Raw genomic sequence first — 23316 nt, 5'->3', positions numbered from 1 at the left:
TAAGCTTTGATCAGAATGTGGTTAGTCTTAAAATAATTGCAAACACACCCATTATCTATTTTATATATATACAGAGTCACAATCCGTTTCATTTGTACCTTAAATCAGTTAGGTTTTAATACTCTAGACGTAGAAATCGAGCTACAGTGTACAAAAATGATTAATTGTATACTTACTTTTTCAAGCCATATTTAATTTTATACTATAAACATATTGTCGCCATCTTTAGTTTATTCTACCACAACTTTACAGCGTAACTAGTTTTACAGGAATACGGTAGATGGCGCTAATACAAAATACGGTATTAGTTTTATTAAATTTGGTAAGCGGTATCTATTGGTAAATTTCGAAACTAATATAAAAACATCAGTACAGTTGATTTCCGTTAAGCGTTATCTGTAGCAAGTATTGTGAACTAAGTAGGAGCAACCTTTTTTGGATATATACCATGGCATAATAATATACAAGATGGCGCTTAATGTTTTTAGCATTTCACCAATCTATTAAAATAATCACCGATTACGCTATAATTTTAGAATTAGCTTTAATTATTTTTTAATGGTTAATATTTGTCCTTTCACAATGTAAATCCATGTTATAAATACATTGTCTTTTAGGACGATGTTTCGGAAACTTAACAGTATTCTAGTGCGTTTATGAAATCCGTATATTTTCTAAATATTTTAAGCTGTATCTATGAATAGATACTCGATTCCAAAATAAGTACCATTGAGATACTAAGGTCTAGAGCGTATTGAAATTCGAGAGCCTATGCGACCGAGACGATGAATGCAGCTAAAATTACAATACATGACCAAGTGATCTTTGTTCACAAAATAAACCTAAGTAATTCATTTCCATGGCCGTAAGTTTCAGTACCCATTACAAAATAAAAAAAACTACTACACACCACGTTTAAACAAATTAAAAATATGCGGTTTACACACACATTTCGTAATTTTTTGTATCCAAAAATTGGCCTAATACTAATAGAACCAGAATTATCGAAAAATTGTCTCTTGGAGGGACATAATCATTTAATAACTTCAAGTCGAATACGAATAATAAATATTATTATTTACTTTTTGTGCAATATGTAGTCCGTAATCAGTCGGTTGAGCAGTGTTGGCCTACTGGCTACAGCGTGCGACTCTCATCCCTGAGGTCGTAGGTTCAATCCCCGGCTGTGCACCAATGGATTTTCTTACTATGGGCGAATTTAACAATAGCTGAACGGTGAAGGAAAACATCGTGAGGAAACCGGCTTGCCTTTAGACCCAAAAAAGTCGACGGCGTGTGTCGGGCACAGAAGGTTGATCACCTGCTTGCCTATTCGATTAACAAATGATTATGAAACAGATACGGAAATCTGAGGCTCAGACCTAAAAAAGTTGTAGCGCCATTGATTTTTTATTTTTTTTAGTCAGTAATCATAATAATTTAATAGTAGGTCACGATTAAGAATTGTTTTTTAGTACTTTGATAAAGAAGTAACCCGGACTTTAGCTAAACCACTTATCCGGGATGTAAAGCAAAGCAATTATTGATAAGATAATCATTAGATACAAACAATGAATAATTTATTTTGGTATATGTTTGCGATAAATGATTTTGTTTTCATTTTAATTTTTTATCTATTAAAGTATTATGAAAAACCGAAAACCTTACTCATACATGGGAAGAAGTAATTAAGCCATGGGGGAGGCGCTATCAGTTTGAACATAGCGAAATCAAAACCCTTCGATCGGGTGTGCATCGGACGCTGCTTTCAAAGCTATGAACTCCTCGAAAAATTTCCCCGGACTTAGGACAAAAACCTATATTTCGCTTGGCCTGCTCAACAAGGCGAGAGGCTACTTCACTCGGAACCAACGCTTGCAACTGTGTAAAGCGCAAATTTGCACCGCACATGGAGTCCTGTGCTCCATAGTACCAGCTCCTTCCACTTGACGGCTTAGTCCGATCACTTTCCAAGCGGCTTGATCCCTTGACGTTGCGACGTTAAGAATACAATATTTCACCCGTATCGTCTCGACGTCGGTCGTTTCACAAATGAGTTTTCCAAACCAACTCGACTTAGTGTCCTTCAAGAAAAGTTTGTTTTCCAATTCTTAAATGGCCAGCAACGCACTCACGAGCCTTCTAGCGTTGGAAGTATGGGTGGCGGTATCACTTAACATCAACCGAGTCTCCTGCCTCACTCATGTTCAATAAAAAAATATTTTATATCTGACGATAGAGCAGTGTTGGCCTTGTGGCTCCAGCGTACGACTCTCATTCCTGAGGTCGTAGTTTCGATCCCTGACTGTGCACCAATAGACTTCTTTCTATGTGCGCATTTAACGCACACAGGTAAAGGAAAACATCGTGAGGAAACCGGCTTGCCTTAGACCCAAAAAGTCGACGGCGTGCGCCAGGCACAGAGGCTGATCACCTACTTGCCTATTCGATTAACAAATGATCATGAAACAGATACATAAATCTGAGGCCCAGACCTAAAAAGGTTGTAGCGCCATTGATTATTATTATCTGGCGATACGAAATTTAATTATTTACAAAATATGAAAGTGCAGTGTTTTTATAGTGGCGACAGCGTGCAACTCTCGGTCGGTTCGAACCCCGATGGATCTCCTAATTATCTACTTGCCTATTACAAACAGCGAATTATGAACTGAAAAAAAAATAACTTATAAGCTTTTCCACTGGTTTCTATATTTATTTCATAGAGTTATAAACATATATAACATGTGAAACATTTTTAAAACCTTATAATCTAATGGCGTTAGATGTTTTTCGTTTTGGCCGCAGCTATCTGGCAATTTGGTGTTCATTAAAAAATATTTGCCGTATGTCAGATACAATTTATTGGTGTGATATAATATATTAGTCATAGTATACGCTAAGTCCTGGCTCTAGTCTACATCTTACCCTAACATATGCTGGTTTCGTAACGATTTGTTTAATGATGCGATAACAAGGGGTTTGAACGCACGAGCTCATGGTAGAGAATCGTACGGCCATTGGACTAACTGATCCCTGTCCGAAACCATAAGAAGCCATAAGAGATAAAGAAATACTTACTTTCCAAAGACAAACATTATGCAATAGTTCATTGATAGGCATTTCTTACTGAGATTGTTTATCACGGTGAAAATGATGGAATATAAATAGTTATTAGTTTAGTTTTAATTATTTTCCTGTAATGAAAAGAAGTGTAAGCTCTATAAAATACTCTTTAGGATTTTATTCATATTACTTTAAGTCATTTATTACTCTACATATTTTAAGGGACAAGAGCCACAGAGCAACGGAACAAAACGCTATAGACAAATCAAGGCCAGGCTTGCAAGCGCGTTATCCGCCTTTGAGACACATACTTCATAAACTAAGCATTTTAAAATAGCATTTTTTAATACGTGCAGTAAAACATTGATTTAGTTTTCTATGTATTGAAAAAACTTTAGCTTATACTAGAAGCAAAGATGTCACTTTAATATAAAATGATAAAATAATCTTGTTCTGGTACTCGTATATAAGTACCAAATGCAAATTCAATTTAACTATATGTATATATTATATTCGTTGAAAAGCGCAGATAAACAAAGTAGATAATTATTAAATCAAGTCTACCTGTGTCACAACTTGTAATTTATTTAGAATTGTATAGTGCGTCAATGAAGTAGCTTGTGTTGTGTAAAATACGACGCAGTAAGTTGTTTTTACACAAAAATATAATTATATTGAATTCAGGTGTTTAATAAATAATTTGCTATTTATTTATTAGTTCATGACAAGTACTTTGTAATCAGATATTTAAATAATCTTTGAATTTATTTGAAAATTTAAATATTTTTTCATACTTAATATGTTTTTAAATGTGAAGGTTCACTTCGAGTTCACAGCAAAATATTTATTATGACTATCGACAATAAATCTATTTAATTAAATATTTATCTAATATGGTATGATACAAAAAGTTTTTATGTGTGTATGTGTGTGTTTTACATGATAACGTTATTGTGTACTACGAATTTTTTTATGTATTTATATTAATTAGAGTATGTGTTTTACATGATAAAGTTGTATGTTTACTACGTTATGTACGTACAATTAAAATTATTAATAGATTATAATATCACACAGTACTATTAGTAACCATTTTGGCAAGATTTTGAGTAGAATGTTTGCGTACACTTATGAAAGTCTTAAAAAACGTCTGCGCATCTACTGATTTATGTGCCGGGATTACCACACCAACAGAGTCTCCTTTTAACTTGTTTTACTTTAGTAATAATAAGCTTTTGATCGCGGCTTTCTTTAGAGACGTTTATCTTTTGTAATCCCACCAAATCCACTTTCTGCAGATCCTTTATTGATTTTATGGAATGTAGAATAACTCGAAATTTTAATTTCTTTAGGTGTAATATAAATAAATCCGAACAAACATTCTTATCAATACATTTAACTAACAATTCAAAATATGTGATCCTATGATATTTTATACTATAAATAGAATCATGTTAACTATATTTGTTTTTGATGTAATTATTGGTATTTTTACAGATGTTATTTTTAATATGGACAGCGGTGCTCTGTGGCATCCTCTACATTTATTTACGTCAAGTATATTCACGATTTAGCAAGCATGGAGTGAAATATATGAAACCTTTACCAATTATTGGTAATATGGCACCGACACTTTTGAGAAAATGCCATTTTGTTGAGGACCTGGAAAATAACTATCAAAAATTCCCAGAAGAAAGGTATGGAATTATTAATCACCCAACAAAATTCAAAATTAAATTATTTAAAAGCAAAAAAAATGACCTCGTAATCAGTTAAGCAAGCGCCATGTTTGCCTTGGACATTTGATCATATTACCATAATTATCGTTGATACTTGTATACTACAGTTTTTAGCAGTCTTGATTAAGGTTGTATCTTGGAACCCCAGGTATCAACGGATGTTTATTGTGTTCGCATAGAGCGTGGGTGTTATGAAGGAAAACAACGCGAGGAAACCGGTTTGCCTTATACCCAAAACGTCAACGGCGTCAGGCAATAGGCTGATCTCCTACTTGCCTATTGGAAAAGATGAAGAAAATATTTTTTTGCTATGACTAAGCATTGTAGCGTTACTATTTTGTTTTTGTATACTGAAGATTATTTTCTTCTAGAAATAGTTAGACATAGATTCGACTTGGATTCCTTCTAGAAAAGAGTACGCTATTTCTTAAAAGGCCGGCCGGCCATCTCACTTCATATTTAATGATCCTGCCCGTTTGCCCCCTTTTTTTAAAATGAATAGGTAGAGGTTCAAACAAAATATTAAAAGCCATGTGTTATTAAATTTTTAGATTTGTGGGTAGATTTGAATTCATGGTACCGACAGTGTTAGTTAGGGATTTGGATCTTATGAAAAAAGTGACTATAAAGGATTTTGAGTACTTCATGGATCACAGAGGTTTTGCCGATGAAGCAGTGGAACCAATCTTTGCAAGAAATTTATTTACCTTAAAAGGTGAGCAAACAGTTTTATTTTTAAAGTTCAGAATCATGTTCTTAAAGATATAAGAATATTTATTTAGACAAATGTGAGTAAAATAAGAATATGGACGACTTTGTATGACACCAAGTAGATTCTGTCAATTGGCACCTTAGATAGACTTGTTTATTGACGCTCCTGTTATTGTATAGTAAAAGATTGTTAGATTATGCCTCAAAGTTTTTCATAGATTAACGTTAGTTCACGTCGGAATCGGAAAATTATAAAAAAAAGATGTCAGGGTTATTCTAAACCGTGTCTTTGGCACAATCGTACACTAATTTAGTGAGATGTTAAAAAACTTCAATTTCTCATAACCAAATCTGTGATATATTTTAATGTAATCTCTTGTAAGATGTAATATGAGTGAACCTTAACTAATGTGTACCCACCAGGTACTGGATATTCGCGATTTTTTATATATTAAATTTTCTTAAAATCTTATCTCGTATTTGACTTACGAATGTATCAACGATTCCGGGATGATGTATAGACGCATTATAATAAAAAAACAATTCAAACAAGCATTCCATGAACAACGAAGTGTCGTCGCGCTATATCTTTAATCTACGATATTCTTTTTCCGAGTTTTAAAAACAATGAGATCATTATATCAATATAAAATAAATAAATCAGCATTGCAACTTTAAAAAAAATCTTGATTAGTTTGGTTTTTGATTGTATTATGAAATAGTTTTAAAAATCACAGTAAGGATAAAACATAAGATCTATGATAAAGTTTATTTAGCTATGGAATGGGTGAACATAATGGCTAATCATACAAACGCTAGTATGATTTCTTTAAAATACCGATGACAATTATAGGTGATGAATGGAAAGATATGAGATCAACTTTGAGTCCGGCTTTCACCAGCTCAAAGATCCGAGTAATGGTGCCCTTTATGGAGGAGGTTGGAAACCAGATGATGGCTGTATTGAAGAAGAAGATAGAAGCCAATGGTGGTAAGAATACTAAATAGTAATAAATAATTTTAATTCCATAGAATTCGAAGCTTGTATGTTTTGTGACACTTACGTATATGTTTAAGAAGCAAAAAAGCAATGAATTTTTCCTTACATCAATCAATAATTTATATTATTTTGAGACAATGCTACAACATTTTACATTAGTTTAGTCCTATATGAACAAATGGCAAGTTTGGCAGCAGTATTTATTGTGGGGTTTTGTGCAATTTTCCTATGCAAATGTTGAGTTGAATAACGTGTCTGTTTTTCCAGACATATTATTTATTCGCTTTAATAAGATGTCTAACTTGAAGGTAGAAAATAATCAATGTAAAAAACTATACATTTATATTGAAGCGAGTACACTCAGTGAACTATAAACCGTACTTGACATAAAAAAACTTATCTAACTCATCATGGAGAGCATTATAAAATTCTATCGCTACTTTAATTTTTGAAAATAATTACGAAGTGGCCTACATTTCCGAGTGCTTAACAGTTCATTTAGATGCTTGGTTCTTAAATAAAAAGACTTTCAACGAGTACTTTTGACTCTCAGGAATGTATAAAAAGATGTTCCATGAGTTCCTTGAATATTTCGTCATTAGTGGAGTTTTCGCTCCAGGTAATGACATTATAACTGCTTTTATGCTCTGACCTTTATGGTTATATTAGAGGGCGCAGTTTAGATATAAAATTTTAACAATAGGCTGCGTTTACCAATAAAACCGTAATAATAACTTCCGTTTAATAGGAGTAGTACGTTAAAAATGTGAAAAAGAATGGGAACATTTTTTCTGTTGATTCCACTATTCTTGTTATTTTATGATTAACAAGTGTTCATGTAGTATTGCTAAAAAGCGAACCCAAGACATTGAATACCAAGACTAAACTTAAACATTTCTACATATATTGAATAATTATTTGGCATGGATTACTCATTGTGAACGATTTATTAATCGTTGTCGGTTGACCTTCAAGGACATTGATCTATTATAAAACTTTAAGGAAAATAAATGCGATACAAATCATATAATCTACTTATTGTCATGATACATACATTGATAGTGCTTGCCATTTTTGCGTAAATTATAATTAGAAAGTGATCTTTTGTTTAGCACGTTCGAGTGCAAATCAGCACACGTACTAATAATACCAAATCGACAGCGATACCAATATCGATGTTTTTGTATGCAATTTCGATGTACTTCAGTCCATGGTCACAGCGCTAACGTTTTTGGGATCGCGTGGTATACAAATAGCCGTTTAATCCTCAATCAATCCTAAAAACTCACTCAAAAACACGGGCTGTAGGTATCGCTATTAGACGTACAGTAAGGATCCTGAGGTTAAAATCAGGTTGAGGCCGAAAATAGGAAGCACCGAGTGCAATGCATAGGTACGTAAGTCTTCTGTATCTGATCTCTGGGTTCTCCGGTAATGCCAGACATCCGTCTCCTAGCGGTATCATTTTTACCATTAATACATTAGACTGTAAAAATATAAAAAAAATGTGTGCGTAGTGTACACACGTAAGAAGTGAAACTTCTTTATGACCTTATTTACGAAAAATGATCTACTATTTGCAACTTTACAGAAATTGGTTAAATAAAGTTATATTATTTAAAGTTTAACATAAGGCTTTTATTATCATAGTCATAGACATGAATTCAAATAATACAATTATTTCATTTTACCTTATTACTACTAAGATTATTACAGAATTGCATTAATTGTAATAGAATTATTACTATCATTGTTATCGTTATCATATATTTTTGTTATTTATGGCTTCGAATCTCTTCGAATCAACCGTGGTAGAGACAAAAAATAGATGGCGCGAAACGGAAAAATGTAACGTGAAACCAAAAAATGTGACGGTATTTTTTTTTCCAACGCCGATGAAGAAGTTTGACTTCAATAATAAGATGTACTTGTAGTTATTGCAACGACCAAGTTCTGTATGTATATGCTACGGTGAATATTAAACGGGCTTCCTTATAAAATAAATTTTGAAGGCATGGATAACATGATTGATAGCTTTATTCATTTACAAAAAAATTAAGTATGGTTTGAAGCAAAATTCTATATTTGACTATAGTTGCCTTAATCCTTTTATATATATATAAGTCTATTTCGTTTACTATATAATGCCGAAGAAACTACGGCAATTTACAAGTGGTTTAAGGCCTAATTTTTGTTATAGGACAAGCTATAGAAGTGGACGTTAAAGATCTAACAACACGTTACTCTAATGATGTGATTGCCACATGTGCGTTTGGACTGAAAGTTGACTCTTACGTCGAAGAGAACAACAAGTTCTATGAAATGGGAAAGGTTGCAGCATCTTTTAAATTACGACAGATGCTTATGTTCATGGCATATTCCGCTTTTCCTGCTTTAGTCAAGGTAAGATGTAGTTGGTGTTTATATTAGGTCCTTACATATGAAATTGGCGTTTTGTCGTACTGGTACTTTGACCTCAAATACCTCCTCTTTGGTTAGAAATTTCAAATTCAAATTTGTACAGCTATTTACTCATGTATTTGTGCTTCGATGACCGTCATTCATTTGTTTTTTTTCTTCTGTTTTTTTCTGTTTGCGTCACTCATTTTACAAAATAGAAAACTTAAAGTATCGTATTATTTACGAGTACGAGTTCCGCCGTGGCACTAGTGCTGCGGAAACGACTCAAAGGGTGAATGATGTGTATGGCGGTCATGTTGCAAAAGAAAACACAGTTCGTTTTTGGTTCCAATGTTATCGTTCTGGAAATTTCGACCTGCAGAACAAGCCCCGTGGACGGCCTGAGACCCAAGTTAAGTTGATAATGAAGTGTTGAAGGCTATTGTGGAAGCGGATCCATCGCAAACCACGTCCGAGTTAGCTGCAGGCTGCGATGTTAGTGATAAAACTGTTTTAATTCACTTGAAGCAAATCGGGAAGATTAAAAAGCTTGAAAGGCGAGTACCTCACGAATTGACTGAGGCAAACTGGCAAACGCGCGTCGACTGCTGCGTTACATTACTGAACCGACACAATAATGAAGGTATTTTAAACCGAATCATTACCTGTGATGAAAAATGGATTCTTTACGATAATCGGAAGCGCTAAGCGCAATGGTTGGATCCTGGCCAGCCAGCCAAATCCTGCCCCAAGCGAAAATTAACCCCAAAAAAGTTACTTGTAAGCGTTTGGTGGACTAGTGCCGGTATTGTTCATTGCAGTTTTCTCAAATTTGGCCAGACTATTACGGCTGATGTCTATTGTCAGCAATTGCAAACCATGATGGAAAAGCTAGCGGCTAAACAACCTAGGCTGGTCAATCGCTCCACGCCACGGCTACTTCACGACAACGCTAGACCACACACTGCACAACAGACGGCTCCCAAATTAGAAGAGCTTGAATTGGAATGTCTAAGACATCCTCCGTACTCCCCGGACCTTGCTCCAACAGATTACCATTTTTTTCGAAATCTGGACACCTTCTTGCAAGGGAAAAAAATTAACTCTGATGGGGCAGTCCAAATCGCCTTCACAGATTTTATTGATTCCCGTCCGACTGTTTTTTTAGTAAAGGGATCAATGAACTACCTATGAGATGGCAAAAGTGCATAGAAAACAATGGTTCATACTTTGATTAATTAAATATATTATATTTAAAAATATTCGACTTTTTGTTCCTCCCATACAAAACGCCAATTTCATATGTAAGGACCTAATATATCCAAAAAAATATAGACAAAAGGGGAAGAGTTAGACAGATTAAATGAAAAAAACATGAGTTTTTAGAACGTTTGCGTAATTTTTTAATTACAAATATGTAATGTAGTACTGCGGGATCGACTATTTTTTGTTGTATTATTTCTATTTTCTCGTTTGATCCGGTACAATTATTATTTTATCGGAAATCGTACCTAGCCTCAGCCATTTTGTTGACAAATGGTCACAGATGCAGTATTAAGCACCACTTGTTGTTGATATCTGTATCTATTAAACGATAAGTATAAATCCTCCACTTATGACAAATTTCTATTATACTTTGATAAGAAATATATAAGTATTCTATAAAGACAAAATTTAATAAAACTTATTAATTATTATTTTGGATAATCAAAAAAACAGTCACGACGGCTCTCGGAACTTCACTACATTAAACATAAATTGTCAATATAACAAATGTCAAATAGCTGTCAAGGTCAGAAAGATTGTCCAATTGTTAGTAATTGAGTCTAGAATCCTAAGGTCATCGTCGCTTATTGCGCCGTCACCGCTAAATTAAGTTTGGCGCTTTGTGGGAATAAGAAAATAATAGATGTTACTTATGTTAAGATAACAGTTATTTAACATTTTGATAGGACTGCATGAAATTCATTCAGCTGTAGCTTTGATGTGCTAGTTAGACGGCTGATTAATTGATTAATATATATAATAAACCAAACAGTGTATGTTGATTATATAATTAATAATGCATTAAACGTATTAAGTCATGCTAACCCATGCTCTGGTCCGGATAAAGTGAACAATGATATAAGGGCAGAAAATCGTCTCTATGTACTGGAAAGTTTTTTTATAAGTTTTTCATATATTATTTACAGAAATTAAAATTAACCCTTTTCACGAAAGAAACTACAAACTTTTTCATAACGCTCGTTAAAGACACGATGCACTCTAGAGAAGTCAATCATATAATACGTCCAGACATGATTCACTTGTTAATGGAGGCTAAAAAAGGTATATTTTAAAATTCTTTTATATATAAAAGGTATATTTAAAATCTGCAAAGACTGAGATAACTCTCATTATGATGCTTCTTAATAATACATTTATCGATACTTGTTCTGTGTACAAAAATATCTTATTCGTACTATTTAAGGAAATAAATATACTATTGTGAGGTGGAGAAATATTGATGCTTAAAAGGAAGACGTTAATAAATAACGAACGTCTGATTTTCTCCTAAAATAAGTTCAGATCATTATATCTCCATGGAATCATACATTTATTGGTATAACATGATAAGAAAGGAAAAGGGATAAAGTAATATTATTTTGTTTAGGTCGCTTAAATCATGACACGAAAGATTCTGTTGGAGACGCTGGTTTTGCGACTGTTGAAGAATCGGATGTTGGAAAGACCACTGTTAAAAGAGGTAACTATCAAGCTTAGTATAGTACAAATATATAACTATCATATATAAATACAATAATCGTTAATTGTTCAAACCAAAAATAAAGGAACTTTAATGATTCGTGTGGATATGAGTTGAGTTCTTTCTGTAAATGATTTCAAAACATGATTAAAAAATTCAATCCGTTTTCTGGCTTCTACCCTATAGATCGACTTAGAACAGTTTATATGATGATCACAAACTAATTGGTAAGTTGAAAGACTTACATAAAAAATACCTTTTTTTAATAGAATTTGATTGCCTTCGAGAGCGATACCACGATTATAGCGGTCACACAATTTTTGTGATACCATTTTTGTAGCACGATTTGTCTTTAGCCTGAAAATGATGATACATTCTATGGTAATTCCCATTTCGGCTAACGGGTAACTAATATTTGCACAGAGTGATGTGTAACAAAATATATCAGGAAGGTATAAAGTTTTAAAAAACATTTTGTTACAGAATGGACAGATAATGACCTTATAGCCCAAGCTGTTCTGTTCTTTATCGCTGGTTTCGAAACAATATCTGTTGCAATGTGTTTCACGTTACACGAACTGGCTCTGCATCCTGAAGTTCAAGGCAAATTGGCAAAAGAAATCAGAGAACATATAAAGAACGGTGGAAAAATTGACTTTAATTCTATTCAGAATTTGCGTTACATGGATATGGTAGTATCAGGTTAGTATAATCATAACTTTAAACTTACTATACTATAGCGAAATTCTAATTTAGTTATTTAACTTAATTAGCATTTCGCTAAAATTTGAATTATTTAATTCTAAAAATTCCGCATCGTCCAAGCACATCTGCATTTTTTGCTACGTACAAATTCATTGTGGACTATACGAGTTACGATACGAAATACGATTACGAAATAATATGACTGTGACTTTAAAAAAAAAATCGGTTAATTACGGAACATTATTGATTGTATAATAGTTTGAATATTGTAGGCGTACGATCTATAGTTGTTTACATAATATATTTTCATTTTAGTCGTAGCGAAGGCTCGATGCCGTGCATAATAAAACATCCACATTATTTATTACAAATCATTTACCATAATAAAGCTGTGTAGCGGAGGTCTTAGAGTGCCTTGAGTCAATAAAAATATATTAACGTTAATAAATATTCTAACGTTAATATGCTTTCCAGAGGTACTGCGATTATGGCCACCTGCTATAGCTACAGACAGAATATGCAACAAGGATTATAATCTTGGAAAACCAAACAAAAATTCTACTGAAGACTTTATTGTGAGTACAACTGGCTTAAAATTGGTTTATATTAGTATTGGCACGTACTATTTTAGCTTGTGTTCGGTGCTCACCTACTTTTGAGCCAAGAACGCCTTTAAACTAGTTCTGTTGTTATACTAAACTTTAATGTTTTTCACAATATAATAGCCGGTCCTCAAGACGCCACTATGTATGTACTGGTAGGTACATATGCAATTCAGTATTTGAAGCTATCAATAAAATCGAGTGTGTTGTAAAAGATAACATAAATTTAGAAAATGTGGTAATTTCCATATACATACAACTCGACATATAAACTGCGTTCACAAACAAAATCTTATGTCGCGGTGAAAATTTATATTTAACTGGATAAAGCAAAATATTACTCAATAATTTAATTCCCGTTAGGCAGTTTTTTTTAATGAATGTATAAATTTGTATTTAATGTGAATTTACAGATAAGAAAAGGCGAAGTCTTATTTTTACCAATCTGGTCAATTCACCGGGATCCTAATTATTTCCCCAATCCAGAAAAGTTTGATCCAGAAAGATTTTCCGATGAAAACAAAGACAAAATTAATCCAATTGCATATCTGCCATTTGGTGTTGGTCCCAGGAATTGTATTGGTTAGTTGAAATTAGTTCTACTTTTAAATCAACATATCATATATAAAATCTTCAATCTAAGAACGCACCTGCACAAAATGTAAAATTCTACTGTTAACAAATGGCATGCTTAACAGAAGTTTTGCTTGTCGAAAATATATTCTGAATGTGTGTGAACAGAGCAGTGATGGCAGAGTGGTTTCAGAGTGCGACTGTCATCCCTGAGATCGTAGGTTTGAACCCCGGCTGACCCTTAATGGACTTTCTATATGCGCATTAAACATTCGCTCGTATGGTGAAGGAAAACATCATGCAAAACATCGAAACTGACATCCCTTAGACCTAAAAATACTTGTGTCAGGCATAGAAGGCTGATCACGATATTAAATGAAACAAGTGACCACGAAACATATACAGAAATCTCATCTCCAGACCTAAAGGGTTGTGTGTGTGTGCCAATCCAAGTGCCAATGGATGTTTGTAAATGTTGTAAATTGATTCGTTATTTATAATGATAAAATATTTTAAAAGATTTACGTGCTTCTGCTAACGTGGTCGTAATATCATCTGTGAAATTTGGTCAAATTAAGTTTAGAAGAAAAAGAGGAAAAGTGTTTATATATTCTCTTTACATTTCCAGGTTCACGATTTGCGCTGTGCGAGCTAAAAATGTTGATATTTCAAATAATTCAACACATGGAAGTGTCTCCTTCTCCAAAGAGCTGTATTCCTGCAAAACTCTCGCTGGAGTCATTCAATCTTCGTCTGGAAGGTGGACACTGGCTTAACTTTAATATTAGAGAATAGTATTTTAGTTTGTATAAGCGTTGCATTTTTTAAAGGGTGACTGATAATGGTGTTTAATAAATATATGATTTATTATGTTTTAAATATACTTTTATTATTAATTATGTAATATAATTTTTTTGAAAATAAAACAAAACAATTAATTGTTTTTTAATACATGTTTACCGTACCGCAAAAGAATACTTATTCAAAGAAGCAAATAAACTCAAGGCTTACCGCTATTTGCATACACTGTATGAATATAATTGTCTCAAATAAATAAAATATAATCAGCTTACAATCACAGAGTTAGGAACAAGGATAGAAGTAAGACAATACAGCTTGGATATAGAAGATAGATATTTTGCCTTAATTACGAAAATAATATTTTTTTTACTAACACTCGCTCCTATGGTGAAGGAGAATCTTATCGAAACCTACATCCTTTCGACCCAAAAAGGCGTGTATCAGACATAGAAGGCTAATCACCTAGTTGACTATTAAAAAAAACAAGTGATCACGAAACAGATACAGAAATTCGAGCTCTACATATTCTATACTCATCAGTATAGTAATTTATAATAGACTGAATAATTTGCCGGAAAATTAAATCCTAATCCTAAATCCCTAAAAATTATGACATCTTAAGATGTACTGCTTTTTTGCTGCTGATTTCGCCAACTTGGAATTAATAATACTTGAAAATGGATATTACGATGTATAATTATGTACATTTAAAAAAAATAAGTCACGCTACATGCATTTTAGGTCTGGGCCTCAGATAAATATATATGTTTCATGATCATTTGTTAATCTGATAGGCAAGTAGGTGATCAGCCTTCTGTGCCTGACGCACGCCGTCGACTTTTTGGGTCTAAGGCAAGCCGGTTTCCTCACGGTGTTTTCCTTCATCGTTCGAGCGAATGTTAAATGCGCACAGCCGGGGATCGAACCTACGACCTCAGAACTGAGAGTCGCACGTTAAAGCCACTAGGCCAACACTGCTCAAGGTATACGCAAAACTTTCAAATTTGAACTGTTTATTCACTGGGGTAAATTCCAAGAAGAAGTATACTTAATTATACAGTTCAGTGAAAAAAAAACAACTAAATAACATAATTATAGAATTTAATTGGAATCCAATATATCATATCAAATAGGTATGTGAATATTAGCTATTATATTAATAAACTGTCGTCATGTCCTCTCACTCTGATGTACTTGGTACCTAGGTATACGGTAGTTAGGAGTAAAAGTAGCTGGTTAGCCCAGTTTCTTTACCGGACACGTCGTCAAGTTTTATAAACATAGTATTCTTATTTAATGTATGACATGATGTCTTGTTATATAATTTTTCCCCTTACCATTAACCCACTTTATATATGATTTTATGCTAGGGTATATCACTTGTGTACGTTTACTCTCGAATCTTAAAGTTTAACCAAAACCCTCCCTCTAGGTTGAGGTTGAATGTATCTTTTGAAAAAACAGGGTTCAAGACAGTTTTCTCTGATGGCAGAACTTCCATATGCAGCAGAATCTGATAGATTAGCATCTTAATCTCCAATAGCGCGAATCGTGATCCTGAAAAATGTTTATACAATGTACTTCCGTAGCTCGACTATATTATTAGGCTTTGGTTAAGGCTAAGACTATTTAGTATTTGCGTTAAAAAAGTTTTGGAAAAATGTCTGTATTATATCCGTTTACAAAAAAAGAACGGTAAGGATTCCTTGAAAATCAAATAATGATTCATAATGTACCCAATCAATTCTTTTATTGGAAATTTCTATCGTTTCTATAGTTTAGAACAATATGAATAACAGTACGTCTACTTATGAGTTGTATATATTTTTTTGCTATGTATCGAAAATATATGTAATGTCTATGATTGGACTACTATTACATTAAATTAAAATTCAAGTAATAACAGTGGCTGTAGTAAAAACTCGACTTTTATTTTCTAGGCTAGCTAGGCTGCTAATGTTTTCGAACCTGGAACCAAGATCCATTGAAATAAATAGTAAGTTACGAACCGATACAATTTCTGGGCCCAACCCCAAATGGCATATATGTCATAGGCTTAATGAGGTCCTTCTTGTCATCAGCGAATCGCTCTGGATCAAATTTCTCTGGGTCTGGGAAGAACTCAGGGTTCCGATGGAGACACCATACTGGTATTATAATCTGTTCACCTTTTTGTAGCTGTAAATATAATACACATAGAGCAGTGTTGGCTTAGTGGCTTCAGCGAGCGACTTTCTTTCTATGTGCTCATTTAACATTCGCTCGAACGGTGAAGAAAAACATCGTGAGGAAACCGACATGTCTTAAACCCAAAAAGTCGGGGGCGTACGTCAGGCACAGCAGGCTGATTTACTTACCTATTAGATTGAAAAATGATCATAATTTCGTCGTATTACACATAATACATGGTAATTTCCGTTTTTGAGTATTAGTATTAGCACTATGCAATTTCAAATTGGCGACATCAGCAGCAAACAAATCAGTAGGTACATCTTAAGATATTGTCATAATTATAGGAATTAGGATTTTTAGTGACCAATTCCTACAGTATTCAGTATACAATTGTTAATATGTAAGACTAACTTGAATATTATAAAATATCATTTAACTGTTGAGCTATTCAAAACAATTACGGTCCCTGTACAAATCAAACTTTCTTACATTCAGTCCAAGTACTTTGAATGACTTCAAACTAATCAAACAACTGAAAGTAGTGCTTCTATTTTTAAACGTAATTATGACCTTAGGAGTGTTGTTATTTAAAGAAGATTTATGAATTATAGTGTTACTATCATAAATAAACTACTTACAATATATTCCTTGTCAGTATTATTATTTGGCCTCCCTAAATTGTAAGGTTTGGTACAGATTCTGTCTAATTGGAAGCCCGGAGTCCATAATCTTAACACCTCTGAAATTAAACAAATGAAAAACAAATTGTAAGTGAAAAACAACATAAATAATTATTTTTATATGAATGTGTCCTGACAAGACTGCTATCTTTACATTGATATAAACCACAGTAGTTTTGAATTGTAATATACCATCATTTAGATTGTAATATTCCATAAAATAAATAAATAGGTTACTTTAGTAATTGAACCATGGATTCCCTTACCCGAAACAACCTTATCTAAGTAAGGTAGATCCTGAATCGACATATAGTCAATTTTTCCATTGTTTCTCTTGGAGTCTTCTCGAATATCCTTAGCTAGCTGGTCTTGGATATCTTTGTGCAGTGCCAACTCTCGTAACGCAAAAGACATAGCGGCAGATGTACCTTCAAAACCGGCGATGAAGAAAAGCATAGCCTGAGCTATTAGATCATTGTCCGACCAGGCTTAAACAAGCAAATTAGATTAATTATTATTAAACCATGATATCTACTATGATATTTTTAAAACGTGGCGTTTCTTCGTATAAAATTAATAAGAAAAACTAGTATGAAACCGGTTCCAAATGAGCTCTATTATTTATTAAGTCTATTATATTGCAAATTATATATCGTTTTATTAAATGACTAGATGACCTGGTGAACTTCGTATTACCTTCATATATTATATTTGTGTCAAAACATAATAAATTATTTTCAACAGACCAAAGAGATTGGACCTCAAAGTACAGCTTACCAAATAAATCGGAAGGTAATATATAACAACCAACTGATAATTTTTTTTTCTTAACAAAAGATATCAAATATTTCCCAGCTAGGAATGGTTTTTATTGAAAAATTCAATTTTATTATATTATTATATTTATTTACATATTATTTCATGTTTGCCACTGTTCAAATCATTTCTGAACGTCCAGAAATATTTCAAAATCATGATTAGCCAAATACGTCCAGTAATTCTCGAGACAAACGAACATCAATTAATTTTTATTCCTCCTAAAAAAGTTCTTATGGGTGCAAGTGCAAGGTCAATTATATTGTATAATATATAACATACAAATAGGACGAATAAAATTAAATCAAGATGAAGCTATACCTACTTCGATTAATATGCCTCTTTCCAACAGCAGATTCCTCTACAGTTGCGAAGCCAGCATCACGTTCTTTAGACTTCTCATCGTGGTTCAGTTGCCCTAAAATTAAAATATCGTTACTTATAAATCGTGTAAACAGTACAGCATTGTAGACCTAGAAGTTTCAACGTGCGACTCTCATCCCTACAGTCGTAGCTTCGATCGATCTGTGCACCAATGGACTTACTAGACAGTAAGTAGAGTAGACATTTGCGCATTAACGACGGCACGGTGAAGGAAAACATCGCGAGGAAACCAGCATGTAGACCTAACAAGTAGACGGTGTGTGTCAGGCACAGAAGCTTGATCAACTACTTCCTTATTGGAAAATGTCACGGAACGAATACAGAAATCTGAGACCCAGACCTAAAAAGCTAGTGGCCCGATTAGTATGTATGTAAGAAGTAGACGCGATTTTCAGAATATTCTAAAGCCTATCAGTAAAGCTGATCTTAGTTATATTACGCAATTACGTCATGAAAATGAGATATGTATATTTAATTACATCGTAGGAATTTACCACCGTGTTCGTTGTTATTTACCCAAAGTAATTTGATATATTTTCGTTTAAATTTATATATTTTTATTTAATATGACATATATAGTTTAGTTCATTAAATTACAGGTTGTTATACTTACAAGTTAAGGGTAGTAGGCAACATTTGCCAGGCCTTCTTCCGTATTATTTGTTTTTTTTAGTAATTGTAGTGATTAAATATAAAAAAAACTAAGTAAGCTAATGAACTACCAGTATAGCTGCCTATATCAACAGTATAACTTTTAGTATTGAGGGAAATAGGGAATTATGCTAGTGAGAAACGATTTTTCAAACCTGCGATTCATAGTCGAATATTTACATCATTCTCTGTCGAAACACGATCATGTACATGTCAGGTAGTTTTTACTATGTTATTAAAGAAATGTTTAAGAACCTTTCTTGGCTTCCATCAGAAGATGTATCATGTCAGGTCGTAGTATATTGTGTGCTTCCCTGTTTCTCATTGTATCGATTACTAAATTTCTGAAGAATGAAGTTGTTTCTTTAGAAAATAGCGTCATTTTCATAAACTGAAATAAATATTAATAAAATATATTGTATAATTGAATAATCGCGTTTTCGTCGTGTGAATTTATTTAAGTACCTTAACAAGAGCGGGAAACGCACTATACGCAAAGAACATGATCATTTGTCTCATTTTAAATTGTGCAGCATTTTTTCCCATTTCGAAAAATTTAGTATCACCCTCGGTGTACGAATCCACTTTAAGGCCAAAAGCACATGTAGCAATGACGTCATTTGCATAGCGGCGAGTCAAGTCCCTAGAGTCTATTTCAACTGGTTTGCCTAAAACAAAAAAATGTGTGCGTGTACTAGTGTACACACGTAAGAAGTGAAACTTCTTTATGACCTTATTTTTTTTTAAATGATCTACTGTATGCAGCTTTACAGAAATTGGTTTAATAAAGTCTTAAAGGCTTTTATTACCATAGATATTAATACAAATAATACAATTATTTAATTTTACCTCATTACTACTAAGATTATAACATTTATTTTGACTCATCAATTGTAATAGAATTATTACTATCATTGTTATCGTTTTTATTTTTTTTTGTTATTAATGGCTTCGAATCACTTCGAATCAAACGTGGTAGGGACACGAAAATGTGACGGTATTTTTATATACCTATGTATATAAAAATACATTATTATATATACATTTATACATTATTTACATAATTCTTATTATAAGTTTTTAATAATAATACATAGTTTTAATTCATTCAAAAGTGTTTTTCTTAGTTTCACTTCAAATATATAATTCAGTGCCTAGAGTCTGCAAAGCTTAGTGAAAAAACACCAAAACCGGCGAAAAGCGACGTCTTTAATGTGAAGACATGAATTATTTTACATTAAAATCAGTTGCGTAGTTTAAAAGAACTAAGCGAAAAATAAGCGCCTTTGAATTGTATAAAGAAATGATGTACATTTAAAAACTGATAGTTTATGATACTTTATCATAACATAATATTAATATAGCCAGTATTTGTAGTATAGTTCTCAAAATAAACGAGATATACGAGTATATTTTGAAATATCTACTAAATAGCAAATATTTAATATACGATAAATTATAAGCTCTTGCAAAACAGTCGGTATGTCGCGGCTTTACGTTATTCATTAGTCAAAAATAAACTTTATAAGTTCTACTTGAATTTTTTATAATAAATCGCTTTGAAACTTATAAAGAACATGTTCTTAAACACATTCTTAGATTTATTTAAAAAAACGTAAGTTCTCAAAAGCCCCTTTTTAGATATTTTAATCACATTAATAAATCGATTCAATTAATTGAAATTAAGACAAAAAGAAAACCATTAGTAATTAAAGGTACATCATTATGTCGAATAATTACGAATTCTTATCAATATAATATTTTCGATTGTAGATTGTATACATTTGACCAGATATAGACACTTGTCGTATCAATCATTTCAAGTTCAAATCAATTTAATCACAAATTTGAATTTATGTGGACAGACAGAATTGTAATTTAACACTTGTTTTAAAGTACTTTTGACATGTTATATCTTAGATTTTAATGATACTATCACCTTTATATCACATCTGGCCTTTGCATGTATCATCATGCTCACGTATAAATCTTTATTTTTCATGATATTCTTAATGTTTTTTATATTACCTCCATTCGCTTTTATTTGCTTTTTCAACACGGCCATCATTTGGTTTCCCACTTCCTCCATAAAAGGCACCATCACTCGTATCTTTGAGCTGGTGAAAGCTGGACTCAAAGTTGATCTCATATCCTTCCATTCATCACCTATATTAGCATCAATATTATAATTATTTTATGCAACTCGAGATATTTCTAGATAAGTTAAATAAAATAGTAATTAGCAAAAATACCTAAAAAGCATATGTAAAACGAGATTAGAAAATAACTTACCTCTCAATGAAAAAAGATTCCTTGCGAATACAGGCTCTACCTTCTCATCTGTAAATCCTCGATGATCCAGAAAGTAATCGAAATCTTTAATAGTTATCTTTTTAATGAGTTCCATGTCACGCACAATTATAATGGGATTTGTGAATTCATATTTACCAACAAATCTAAAAATACCAATGAATTATTATTAACTTAAACGATAATTTACGTTAGGTGAAATTAATTCCCTTTAACCGTTTTTCGGATCTTTAAGAATAGGAATTATGTTTAAATTAAGATCTGGAAAAATATATATATTAAGTTAGTGGAATACCTTTCTTCAGGAAAGCTATCATAATAACGTGACAAATCCTCTACAAAGTGCATCTTGCGCAGGATTAGAGGTAATACGTTGCCAATGAATAGCAACGGTGGAAATTGCTTAACATCGTACGGTGTGAATCTCGAATAAATTCGTCGAAGATAAACATATATAACTGCGATGAGCACCCCGGTCCATATAAGGAAAAGCATAATCTAAAACAAAACACATACTACAAAAAAGTTAACAAATGCGCATCGCGGATATGAAATCGACCTTGACCTTAACCATTGGTCCAAGCCGGTTCAAAACAAAAGAAATATAAAACCTAAAATTACCTAAAACATTTATAATAAGTTAGGGATATGAATTCGAAATTGAATTTAAAGCAGTTTGTGTAATTACGTATGCCTTTACCTTGATACTTCTATGTTGTTTGTATATTCACGTCCTAGACTCTCTGGAAGTCAGTGCTATACTGACAAGATCAGCCCGAGTCTACTGCGCCTGCTTGCTTGCTATGCAACATATTAACCTTTATACTAGTGGGGTTTAAAATAATAATTTAATAATGTTCTATGAACGAAAAAAAACAAGCGAGCTTTGAACAATTCAACGTAGTTATTGTTACGCTGAATATCTGCCATATTGAAAGTTTATCAACCCACCCACTTAAAACAGACTTAATCGTAGTTAGTGTAAAGTCATTATAGAGAAGTAGCCGCCTGGGAAATATCTATATATCAACTGTCGTAAATATCAACATATCAAATAAATTGAGTAAACATTGAAGCTCAACACTTGAAATGCCAGTAGTGAAAGGAATTCTTTAGGACAGTTATAGGAAAATTTTTAGAAACCTAAATGTGCACGTTTAAAAAAATATTACATAAAATAGTATAATATATAAAAATATACATTATACCATTTTTACTCACAAATAAACTTATCAAAATCGGTATACTTACAACGTGGACCGCAAATAATATTACTCACAGTTTATTATTTTTCTACTTCTTAAAGCTCTAAATATAGAACCGACTCTACTGAATAGAACACCTTAAATGAGTCAGAGTATACGACACTAGGTTTAATAATCGACGAGTTGATATCATCTTTATCTACCCTAGCGATACTATTTGAAAGAAAAACAAAAGTCAAGATTTTTGTTTTTCTTTGTTGCAATTTTTAATATGTTGGTATATTAGCAGCAGATGCTTCTGGTTGGAACTAAAAATTAATTTGGGGATGGATAGTCCCATTAATCAAGGATACCCATATACATAGGCTATACAGCATCATACTACGACATAAGTTATGGCTAAAGGCGCAGCGTACAATAATTATCAATTAATCATTTATAGTTATTACATTATACTTATCGTTAATTTTAATTATACCAATGCCTGCAGAACTTAAGTTATATATAGAAATTAAGAAGTTATGTTATTACATACATAATACAACAGTAATTTGAATATAATATTAGTTACTAGGGTATATAAAATAAGTTAGTTTATAATTGAAAAAAAAATGTTTCAGAACAGGTCTCTAAGTCTCATCAATAACTTTTAATCTAGGTCTAAGGCTTAAACCGAAGGGGTTTTACTATTAAATATGGTCAAAGTTCAAAACAACACTCTATTAAAGGCCAGGATATCGGTCCTATTTATTGAC

The 23316-nt window shown here is 32.6% G+C and overlaps 2 protein-coding genes across 7 annotated transcripts; one reads left to right on the top strand and one right to left on the bottom strand.

The window, feature by feature from the left end:
• Positions 1-3596: 3596 nt before the first annotated feature.
• Positions 3597-14483, top strand: LOC123708029 (cytochrome P450 9e2-like). Of its 3 annotated transcripts, none has more exons than XM_045658473.1 (11): positions 3597-3708; positions 4564-4763; positions 5357-5520; positions 6370-6507; positions 8717-8919; positions 11109-11244; positions 11570-11662; positions 12146-12364; positions 12842-12942; positions 13383-13551; positions 14171-14482. In XM_045658473.1, the coding sequence occupies exons 2-11, from the start codon at positions 4564-4566 to the stop codon at positions 14335-14337; spliced, it is 1590 nt and encodes a 529-aa protein (XP_045514429.1). In that variant the 5' UTR covers positions 3597-3708; the 3' UTR covers positions 14338-14482. The 3 variants fall into 3 exon arrangements, with proteins under 3 accessions (XP_045514429.1, XP_045514430.1, XP_045514428.1); XM_045658474.1 differs by lacking the exon at positions 3597-3708 and adding an exon at positions 3732-3750 and having other exon boundaries at positions 14171-14483; XM_045658472.1 differs by lacking the exon at positions 3597-3708 and adding an exon at positions 3840-3962 and having other exon boundaries at positions 14171-14483.
• A 944-nt stretch (positions 14484-15427) lies between these two features.
• Positions 15428-22726, bottom strand: LOC123708807 (cytochrome P450 9e2-like). 4 transcript variants are annotated; one of them, XM_045659706.1, is made up of 12 exons: positions 22608-22726; positions 22057-22157; positions 21652-21871; positions 21339-21502; positions 21075-21212; positions 19512-19714; positions 19302-19437; positions 18337-18429; positions 17462-17683; positions 17154-17254; positions 16353-16521; positions 15428-15900 (listed from the first exon to the last, which is right to left on the bottom strand). In XM_045659706.1, exons 3-12 carry the CDS (start codon positions 21849-21851, stop codon positions 15734-15736), a joined length of 1593 nt encoding a protein of 530 aa, XP_045515662.1. In that variant the 5' UTR covers positions 21852-21871; positions 22057-22157; positions 22608-22726; the 3' UTR covers positions 15428-15733. The 4 variants fall into 4 exon arrangements, with proteins under 4 accessions (XP_045515662.1, XP_045515659.1, XP_045515660.1 ...); XM_045659703.1 differs by having other exon boundaries at positions 21652-21854; XM_045659704.1 differs by having other exon boundaries at positions 21652-21854; positions 22057-22181; positions 22608-22706.
• Positions 22727-23316: the final 590 nt, after the last annotated feature.

The sequence above is a fragment of the Pieris brassicae genome, chromosome 4 (genome assembly GCF_905147105.1).
Source record: "Pieris brassicae chromosome 4, ilPieBrab1.1, whole genome shotgun sequence".
Lineage (NCBI taxonomy): Eukaryota > Metazoa > Arthropoda > Insecta > Lepidoptera > Pieridae > Pieris > Pieris brassicae.
This window is presented reverse-complemented; position numbering and strand designations above follow the sequence as displayed.